Source organism: Carlito syrichta, unplaced genomic scaffold (assembly GCF_000164805.1).
Source record: "Carlito syrichta isolate Samal-C Ts95f unplaced genomic scaffold, Tarsius_syrichta-2.0.1 Scaffold308923, whole genome shotgun sequence".
NCBI classification, from domain to species: Eukaryota; Metazoa; Chordata; class Mammalia; order Primates; family Tarsiidae; genus Carlito; species Carlito syrichta.
The window spans coordinates 159,381-169,993 of record NW_007253019.1 but is presented as its reverse complement, the minus strand read 5'-3'; the positions used below and the strand labels follow the sequence as shown (position 1 = coordinate 169,993).

The window sequence follows — 10,613 nt, the reverse complement described above, 5'->3', positions numbered from 1 at the left end:
ACTCCAGTCTGGGTGACAGAGTGAGACTCCAACTCAAAAAAAAAAAAACCCTCTAGGAAGTTAGGTAGACTGCTCATTGCCCTTGTTGAGAACAGGGCTGTACTATAAGGATATATGTGAAACCACAGATACCCAGATAGTTCCATCTTTGTTATACCCCAGAGGTTTCTTTCTTTTTTTTTTTACTGGAGTGCAGTAGCACACTCCCAGCCACCGCAGCCTCAACCTGCTGGGCTCTGGCGATCCTTCCGCCTCAGCCTTCCACCGCAGAGGTTTCTTTAGCTAAAACTCTTGGTGCTTGACAATATATATATTTAATTTAGAAGTAGTTTTTCAGGAATACATGTGCCATGTTAAGATATAGTGTTTGTTGTAACGACTTCTTTTTAAAGTTATAGGACTTAAATTACATTTCTGGTCAGTGCTAAGTAAAAGCTTGAAACTTATATGTTCAGTTTGTCTTGTTATTTTCTTAGATGTTTATGTTCTCTAAAATGCTTTTAGAACTAGCACTATTTGGCTGCCTTGATCTACAGTGAAACTCATAACCTTTCTCATTTTTCTTTTATCTGCAGAAGTTTTTTTTCTGTACTTAACATATCTCTCTCCAACCTTCTTTAAATACTTATTTTTATTGTTTAAGCCTTGCTTAATACTAATTACATCATCTGTTATTTAAGCCTTGTGTGCTATTACTATTCCCATTTATTCTGCCATCTTGATTGTTAATCACTTAGTGGTGGGCAGTCACTGTGGCACGCAAAATAAACATTTTCCACCCAGATTATTAACAATACCACCTAGCCTGAGAACTCAGGGCAAGTCCTTTTACTAAGAGTCAGCCCCTTTTTATTGTATCTTTTAACCATTGGTGATTACTTAAATAAGCCAATCTACATGAACCAAATAGTATTTCAGTTTTAAGATGTCAGAAAACACAATCAAAAGCCCCATTAAAAAGTCTTTGTGGCCGGGCTCAGTGACTCAGCCTGTAATCCCGCGCCTTTGGGAGGCTGAGGTGAGTGAATTGCCTGAGCCCGCAGGTTCCAGACCCGCCTGGGCAACTTGATGAGACCTCATCTCTACAATAAATAAAAAAATCAGCCGGACGTGGTAGTGCATGCCTGTAGTTCCGGCTACTTGGAGCCCAGCGGGTCGAGGCTGCGGTGGCCGGGAGCGGCCACTGCACTCCAGTCTGGGCGACAGAGTGAGACTCCAACTCCAAAAAAAAAAAAAAAAGGTCCTTGTTTCCCGTTCCCCATCAGTCAGCACTTTTCCCTGATTCACAAGACTTAGACTTATCACACCATCATGGAAGGGTCATTAAGTAAGTGGAGATATTTTACTTTCCTGAGACCTCAATCTTTTTTGTAAAGTTTATCACTTTCAAAGGTTTTTTAGTTTTTTTCCACCTGCCAGTCTTTAGCAATAATAAGTCATGTGATAATCTGTGGCTGGTTTTTTTTTTTTGTTTTTTTTTTTGAGTCAGAGTCTCACCCTGCCCTCAGGGCTGGAGTGCGGCACTCTCATGGCCACTGCTCTCTCGATCCACTGGGTTCAGGTGATCCTTCCTCTTTAGCCTTCCAAGTAGCTGAAACTTCAGGTGTGCACCACCACCCCTGACTAATTTTTTTTTTAATTGTAGAGACAATATTGTAGAGACGAGCCCAGGCTGGTCCTGAACCCGTGAGCTCAGGCAATCCTCTCGCCTCTGCGTCCCAAAGTGCTGGGATTACAGGCATGAGCCACCATGCCCAGTAATCTGTGATATTTGACGTTACTCTTTTTCTTAAAGGTACAGGTCAAGTTTCATTGCATAGAATTCCTTTGGACATTCTAGGTTTTATTACTACAGTAGATTTTTTTGGCAGTTGATATTTTCCTGGAAATTACACTTGTCTACATGATTTAGAAGAGAAAACTGAGTAGACCTCAAGCTTTTGTGACTTGCTAAATAAGGAAATGTTTTTGGAAGCAGCTATTTAATAAAATTGGGAGGTTGTCTGTGTGTGTGTGTGTGTGTGTGTGTGTGTGTGTGTGTGTAGTGTTTAATTTTGAGGGGGTCTTTTTTGAGTTGGTGTCTCACTCTGTTACCCAGGCTGAAGTGCGGTGGCAAGCTCACAGCCACCGCAGCCTCGACCTGCTGGGCTCAGATGATCCTTCTGCCTCAGCCTTCCAAGTAGCTGGAACTACAGGCATGCACCACTATGCCCAGCTAATTTTTTTGATTTATTGTAGAGACTTGGTCTCGCCAAGTTGCCCAGGCTGGTCTCGAACCCCTGGACTCAGGCAATCCTCTCACCTTGGCCTCCCAAAGTCCTGGGATTGTAGGTGTGAATCTCCTGGCTCATTTTAAAAATTTTTCTAGGAGATTGTTTAAAGAAAACAAGTCAGTGAAGGTAATGAAAACCATAAACACACCCCCATTCCACCCAACTGTAATACAAAGTAAACATTTACTTTCTACATATAAAGTGTCCCAAAAGCACTTCAGACAAACCAATGAAGTCCATGGAAATAACTTTTATTTTGTAGAAGATGTATATTTCTTGAGATAATGTTTATTGCAATCAGCAACAATTTTCTTCCTGTTTGATCTCTACTTTTGCTTCCCCCTGAGAATCAAGTATTCCTAAATTGTCAAAACCAAGTTGAAAAAGTACAACCATAATGAAGGTTCAGTTAAATTGTTTCACTAGAAATAGCTCATTTATTTAAACTACCCAGTTCTATAAGATAATAGGATAAATACTATTTAACCAACAGAGAGGCCAGGTGCAGTGGCGCATCCCTGTAATCTCGGCACTTTGGGAGGCCAAGGCGAGAGGATTGCCTGAGCCCAGGGGTTTGAGACTATCATGGGCAATTTGGTGAGATCTCGTCTGTATAATAAATCTAAAAATTAGCCAGGCGTGATGGCAGTTGCCTGTGGTTCCAGTTATTTGGAAGGCTGACGCAGAAGGATTGCCTGAGGCCAGCAGGTTGAGGCTGTGGTGGCTGTGAGCATGCCACTGCACTCTAGCCTGGACAACAGAGAGATTCCGACTCGAAAAAAACCAACAAAGAGCATCTCAATGAATTATTCTGTTAATAATTGTGTGTGCAATATTTCACTTAGGTATTTACTATTCAGAGTTCAGGGGGTTTTTTGAGTTGGAGTCTCACTCCATCGCCCAAGCTGGAGTGCAGTGGCATGCTCACGGCCACCCCAGCGTCAGCCTTCTGGGCTCAGGCCGTCTACTTGTCTCGGCTTCCCAAAGTGCTGGGATTACAGGCTGAGCCACCAAGTCTGGCTCAGAGTTCAGTATTTTTAAAAACTTGGTAATGATCCACTAGTGGGATAATTCAATAAGTTATTAATGGGTCATTACCAGCATCTTAAAACCTAAAGTAAAAATAGCATAGTGTAGAAAATAATCAGCGTACGTTCCACACACTAAGTGTTCTGTGAAACGTTTGCTTCACATAAGTTGTTATTATGGGATATATACTTGTCACAATACAGATAGTTGGTTGATGTCATAATATGAAAGCTGCCATCATAGTTCCTAACTAAGAGGAAAATCTACTTATGTATTCAAACTGTGGCAAAAATAGTAACTGCAACTTTTTGAATACATACTACGCAATTAGCACTTTTACTCAGTAGCTTTTCCTTACTGTCAACCTTCCAGGTTAGGTGTCACCCCAATTTTATAGATCAAGAAATAGGTTCAGCAAAGTTATGAGCTATCCATATCGAGATCTGTCTGCCTCCAGAGATCCAGACTCTCTAGACCAGAATGGCAGTGAAACAAAGCATAGCTTGTATTCAATCCAGAGGAATTTAGGTCCCCTTTGATCTCCAAAGCGCAAGGCCTGGGAATAGAATGGCTACTGTGTATTTGTTATAGGAGAATGCTTTGGTGGTCCTTTGGCGTTGGTTGTATAGTGAAAATTCAGTTCACATGATGAAGGTCAAAAAAGTCAACCTTATTTGTTTTTTAAATTGACAAATACTCCTTATTTGGGTATATGGAAGGGTAGGGAGGGTTAGGAACACTTGTTGTCTTCAATACTGCATGTTTGCTGTGATATTATTTACCAGGTAGGTGCTTTGTAGACCTGAAGGTCAGGAGAGCAACTCTAGGGTCTTCAAAGGCTGTGAAACTACATTTCTTGTCATTCATTTTGCTTCCTGTTCCTCTCCGGAAATGAGTCATCTGCTAATGAAATCTTTTGAACACCTTTAGAACAGTCATTAGATTGTTCTGCTGACCATATTCTTTACATTTATATGGGGTAAGCTTTTCTTCAGATGTTGAATCATTAGTAGGCTTTATCATGTCTTTGTAATTGCTGTGTTTCATTGTTCTCATCAAGTAGATAATTTAACTCCTCCAAACTTTATTAGAGTTATTTAACTGCTAAGTTTGTTTTTATTTATTCAGCAGTGTGTGAAAGTAAAGACTTACCCGATACAGTTAGAACAGTATTAAAACAAGAAATGAATCGTCTTTTTGGAGCAACAAATCCAAAGAATTTTAATGAAACTTTCCTGAAAAGGAATTCTGATTCATTGCCACACAGATTATCAGGTAATCTCTTCATTTTACCCCTCTGTTAGCCTTCTGAAACAACCACGTTTATTTTAATGGGTCAGTGACAAGGTACATATTTTCAGCAAAAAAGAGGCAATGTGTGTATGTTACTCTTTAATCCTATGAAAACAACAGATTAAATATGCTTTCTAAGCAGGCATGGTGGCATACATCTGTAGCCTCAGCTAGTCCGGAGGCTGAGGCCAGAGGATTGCTTGAAACCACGAGTTTTGAGACCCGTCTGGGCAACATAGTGAGACCCTATTTCAACTCCCCCTCCATATGTATTTATACACATTCATAGAAACAGTATGTGTGTGTGTGTATATATACATATATATGTATATATGTATATATACACACACACACATATATGTGTGTGTATACTTGTATATAAGAAATTTTAAAATGTATACACACACACATATATATGCTTCCTATACATTTTTAAATTTGTTAGGGCAAATTTCCTACTGTGAATCAAGATCAGGTGTCTCTTCTGTTTCAACATTGGCATTACGAGGAAGCAAGTAGAACTGAATTTAAATGCATATCATAAAATGTAGGCCGAGCTTTCTTATTTTTCCCTCTTTCATCATTGTGCTCTTAAAATTCACTCAGATGTGACCAGCGTCTTCCATTTCTCATGCTTATGTGGGATTCAAACTTGACTGTGCTATACGCACCTGAACTTATCAGTTGGTGAGAAACCTAAGGCCAGGTCTGTGCCATTGAGCCAGAATCTGGACTTCGTGGGGCCACGAAGGTCGTGCTTTCTAGTGTACTGCTCAGGTACCTGGTTAGGAAGCCCGGTAGCTTTGTATGCCTTTGTGGGATCCTGGATTTGGCATTCGACTCATACTATCGAGCCAGATGCTGTCCTCCTCATCCCTAAATTATTATGCTTATTATTAGAAAGGAGACTAGCTGTGGTCCCCAGCACACGGTGACAATTATCACTAGAATATTTGTATTTGTTCATAGTCTTTTTTTACTGTGCATGCTTGCATATACATTGTATTTTATTGAGTAGATATACATCATGTACCTAATCCTTCTACTTTGAATCACTTGGCTATTTTGGGTCTACCCTCTTGGGCTTTTTGAAAACAAATTCTGTGTGCACATGTGCCTTGCACCTTATCTTTGAATAGGTAGAGAATAAGATGTTGATTTTACCTTGAAACAAAACAGATCTTTTTTCTCTCTCTCACATAGCTGCCAAAATGGTGTATTATTTAGATCGTTCTAGTCAGAAGCGAGCTATAGAGTTGGCAACAACACTTGATGAATCTCTCACTAACAGAAATCTCCAGGTAAAAAGTTTGTCATGATCTCTGTGTAAGAACACCTAACTAGTTTTGTTTCTCTTTTCACCGAAAGAAAGAATTTATTACTGATGTGTACTATTCTTCAAATCATGATGAATCTGTGTCAGAAACATCTTATCTTTAATGTATCTAGGACTGTGTGTGTATGTGTGCGTGCACGCGCGTGTGTGTGTGCGTGTACACTTGTATACCAGGTTGCTTGGCATTCAGTAACTAGTTTTGTCTGTAACTTGGGACAGCTTTTTCAGAAATATGTTTTACTAAAGTCATATACACATTCCATTGCTATTTTTGGATTTCATTTCTTTTATGTGCATTTCTGAGCAAGCAATGGTCTCAGTGAAGAGTGAAGCCCTTTGTTACCAGGGGCTAAACAAAAATACTAATTTTGTAATACAATATGAGGTGAAGTAGCATTAATGGTCATATGGATGTGCTACAAACTATAGTCTAAAAACAAAGAACAGCAGCCTCATGTTATGATTTGCCAGATTAAAAAGTGCTTGCTGAAAGACAGTTTAATACAGTCACGTAATTGCAAATGAAGCAGTAACTTTCAGGAAGGAAAATTGGGCTTGTTGGATTAGAACCTGGATTTAAGGTCCTTTGTAACCTGGAAAAATTTGTAGGGTTTTATGTATCTGGAAACCGAGTAGTGTTTTCTATGTAAAAAGATTAAGAATGGAAATATGAGAAACACAAGTCCGACACGAATCACTTAAAAATATAAGAAGCAGACCAACTTAGGATTTGATTGAAAGAACTCGTGATTTTCACAGAATAATTTCTCTGGCATATTGTCATTTCGGGATTGAGACACTCTTTGCTGCTTAGTTATTGACCTGGCCATAGGGATTCTTCAGTTTGAATACAAGGTTGAGAAGCTATGTTTGGTTTTGCAGCTGATTCTAAGCCTCCAAAACAATCACAAGCCACATCACATGTGCAGTAGCTGACATTGTGAATGTAGGTGTGCATGCACTCTACAGGCGGGGCTGGGCTGAAGGTGCTGCCTGGGCTATGCCCTTTCTGGGAGCGCCTCAGCCTTCCGAGTAGCCGGAATTACAGGCATGCGCTACCACGCCCGGCTGATTTTTTGATTTTATTGTAGAGATGAGGTCTCGCTGCCCAGGCGGGTCTCGAACCTGCGGGCTCAGGCAATCCACTCACCTCAGCCTCCCAAAGGCATGGGATTACAGGCTGAGCCACCAAGCCCGGCCTGGGTGCCTCTTTAAATAGAGTACCCTTACACCTCACTGGCCTTGCCTCAGTCCTGTTCTGTTGCTACATTTGCCGTGTTTATCTTTTTGTTTAAACCTTGCATTTCCTGAGAAATGGTTAAACTAGGCCTTAAAGAACATTCTCATAGAATGCATATGCAGGAGTAAATGGTTTTGTTTTCCTTAAATATGTCCATTTACTTTTTATTTTGGAAATGTGTTGGTATTGAAATGCCTAAGAAATTCACAGTAAACTCCTTTTTCATCAAGTTGTAACACGCCCTTTTTCTGTCTCTAGACATGTATGGAGGTATTGGACGCTTTGTGCGATGGTAGCCTAGGAGACTGTAAAGAAGCTGCTGACATTTATAGAGCAAGTTGTCATAAGCTTTTCCCTTACGCCTTGGCTTTCATGCCTCCTGGGTATGAAGAGGACATGAAGATCACAGTCAATGGAGATAGCTCTGCAGAAGCTGAGGAACTGGCCAATGAGATCTGAACATCATTAGACAAGCAAATGGAATGACTTTGGACCATATCTAGTGTACAATATTTTTGTCACGCACCTGCTGCATTGCTCTAACTTACACAGAATGAGAGGAGTAAATGTTCTTGCCTTCAAATAGTGTTTTACGTTTTTTATCCTGCTGAAAAAGTATATATAAAATATCTAACATTACAGGATATAGGTTCAGTTTCTGAAAAAATTAAAGCTGCTAAAATTGAAGGGTTAAAAAAGATACCTTATCCTATTCCTCCCCACCCACCCATGTTTTTAAACTAATTTATATAAAATCTGGAGGCTGTTACAGCTAACAAAGCAGGTGTGTGGCAGAAATATTCCTTTAAATTTGTCTTGTGAGATTTTACTATATCTCAGACAGCATACATGCTGTTTTAGCACTGGATTCTTTCACTGAGCACAAAGAGTTGTTGGGGCTTTAGCATCTGACTGATTTTGTTACGGGGTTGATTCTGACCATAGGAAGTATGCAATGTGAATCACTATTTACAGAGAAATCTACAACAGATGCTTGATGCTATAGAAACTGGGACATATAGATACCAAGCAAAATTATAAGAAACCTAGAAGGTGTTCAATACGCTTGTTGTGTTTCCAAAATTCACTGTACATGATCAGTTTGGTGTTCTTGTACCACAGTTTTTAACGGAAGGAACCAGTTAGAACAGTCTCAATTTTAACTAAAACTTGAAGAACTAAAACAGCAATGCAAACCTTTCGGCATTGTTTTGGCCAAACTTGTTAAAACTGTAATGCAAGAACCAAATGCACTGTGATGTGGCACCAACTAATTAGCAAGCATGAATTTTTCACCCAAGGGTGAAAGAAAGAAAACCTACCATGGCTTGAAGTTAAAGAGCAGAACTCCTGACCACCATTCTATGACTGATCAAAAGACTAAGAGCTAAAAACCTCAGCAGGCCTTGTTCACGATATGCAGAAAAAAAGTGCTGCAGTTTAGATACCTCTGGAATTTTTCCACAGTGTCACAGGTTTGTAATACTTGAAGCCCTACATTTCTAAGAATATATTTCTTGCTCAGTCGTTTCAGGCAAGCCCAAGACTTTGTAATTTTTCAAGGGCCCAAGTTTTTTTTGTTTTTTTTGTTTTTTTTTTTTTTTCCAAATAACAGACCAGCTTCTTTTTCCTGCAGTTACAGATGTAATTTCCTTTTTGTTGTCAAACATAAGGTACCAAATATGATGCAATAAATTGTTTTGAAAAACAGCTGTGTGAATATTTCAACTAATGTGTTGGGCTTCTCTGAGAACACACAGGTGGAAACAGAGGTGCAAACCAGAGGCAGTGCCACGTGCTGTGAGGCCCGTCCCGATGGGACTTCTCAGGAGGGGCTCGTGCTGGTGTCAGGGAAGGTCCAGATGAGGGACAGTGCGGCTCCTGCTGAAGATGTCCTCGAGGGCTAGGCTGGTGCGGGTACTAGGAATGTCATCCAGAATGTGGAAGGAAAACTGCCATTTTGGTTGGGAAACCGAGCCTTAACATGTTAACCCTGTACACTGAGAACTGGTCTCAGGCTTAAGATTCTCATTGCATTTGCAAAACCTGAGCAAATAAGATAAAGTAGAATTAATCAACTGCATATGTCATTGACCTTTGTGTGGTACTTTGAGTTGGCGGCAAGTGTGCTCTAAAGGGAATTTCAGAAGACCTTTTACTGATGAGCCTTGTGCTAAAACCAGCCTTTCATAGTACACGACCTGCATTCCACATCCCAGTCTAACAGTTGAGTGGTGTGGAGAGAAGTACAGACCGAACTCCAGTGCTTTGTTATGTTTTATGAACTGGCCCTGTCTCAGGAACATCTTAACAGATGGCAAAAAAACAAAACTTCTTTTCAACTTCTCCTGGGAGTGGCAGCTGAAGTCCTCCTTGTCGGGCAAGAACACTAGTGCTACCTCTGCCACAAACGAGGTGTTGGGGAGGCACCAGCCATACAACAGGGGATGTGTGTGTGAATTTTGTTTAAACGCTACTGTATATTGAAATGAAATTCATCTATCTGTCTTGATAATGTTCAAATGATGTAGACTGTCTTAGAATGAATATCCGTAAGTACTCGGAACTCTTAAGATGCAGACACCACCCGTGAGAAGCGGAATTCCTGACATGTATATTGTATTCCAACCCAATTTTACTGGAACTATTGAATAAATCTTTTATTTTCTTTCAGGTTTACTTGATAGTGGATACGTTGTCTGGTGTCAGAGGACCTTGACTGGGTTCATGTATGTCCAGACATCACCCCTGAGAACACTGTACTGTACCCTCTTGCTCGAATAGTGTCAACTGGATCATCTCATATTCGCCTCCTTTATCCTATTATTTTCGAATGATGCTGTGGGAAAAACAGGGTTAGAAAAACAAGTGGAAAAAATGAGTGATGTTGTAATCTAAACAAGTGCCTTATGTTTATTGCTAAGAACTGGTGTTATCGACCCTTTTGAGAAGAAAGGGTCCCTTGGCCTGTATTAACATAGGAAAGTAAAGTTCTCTTTGTTTTTCTTTATATTCAGCTACTCTTGTCATTTCTCATTACAAAACTGAAATCTAACTAGGTTAGTTTCCTCAGCTTTAATTAACTAGTGGAGTCATACGTTTTCAGCATTTTTCTGTATTTATTATGCACACCACTAAAGTGTGATCTCTAATAGCATGGCTAAAAGTAATGCCAGTATTAGTGAATAGCTTTTCTGGGGGTCTTTATCAGGCCCTTGTTTTTCACAGTATTGTTTGGACTCCGTGTGTATTGCTGTTAGAGTTGTGAAATGAAAACTGGTTGTTAGGCAATCAGAAAAGCCTGGTCGAGATGCAGGTAGGTCATGATGAATTCAGGAAAGTCTTCTGGAAGTTTCTAAGACATGTTGACATGTTGAAATTGCAGTTGCCTGCTTGGGAAAAGCTACAAACTAAAATGGACTTTGTTACTAGATAATTGTTA

The 10,613-nt window shown here is 40.0% G+C and overlaps 1 protein-coding gene across 2 annotated transcripts in view; it reads left to right on the top strand.

Moving 5' to 3' along the window:
- The window catches only part of NAA15 (N(alpha)-acetyltransferase 15, NatA auxiliary subunit), a 50,763-nt gene extending 40,580 nt beyond the window's left edge, over window positions 1-10,183 (top strand). The window contains exons 17-19 of one of the 2 annotated variants that reach the window (XM_021716790.1): window positions 4,434-4,577; window positions 5,799-5,896; window positions 7,430-10,183. In XM_021716790.1, coding sequence (XP_021572465.1) covers window positions 4,434-4,577; window positions 5,799-5,896; window positions 7,430-7,630 — 443 coding nt within the window. In that variant the 3' untranslated portion in view covers window positions 7,631-10,183. Of the gene's footprint in view, window positions 1-4,430; window positions 4,578-5,798; window positions 5,897-7,429 lie in introns of both variants that reach the window. The other variant, XM_008066441.1, reaches the window with a different exon arrangement.
- Window positions 10,184-10,613: the final 430 nt, after the last annotated feature.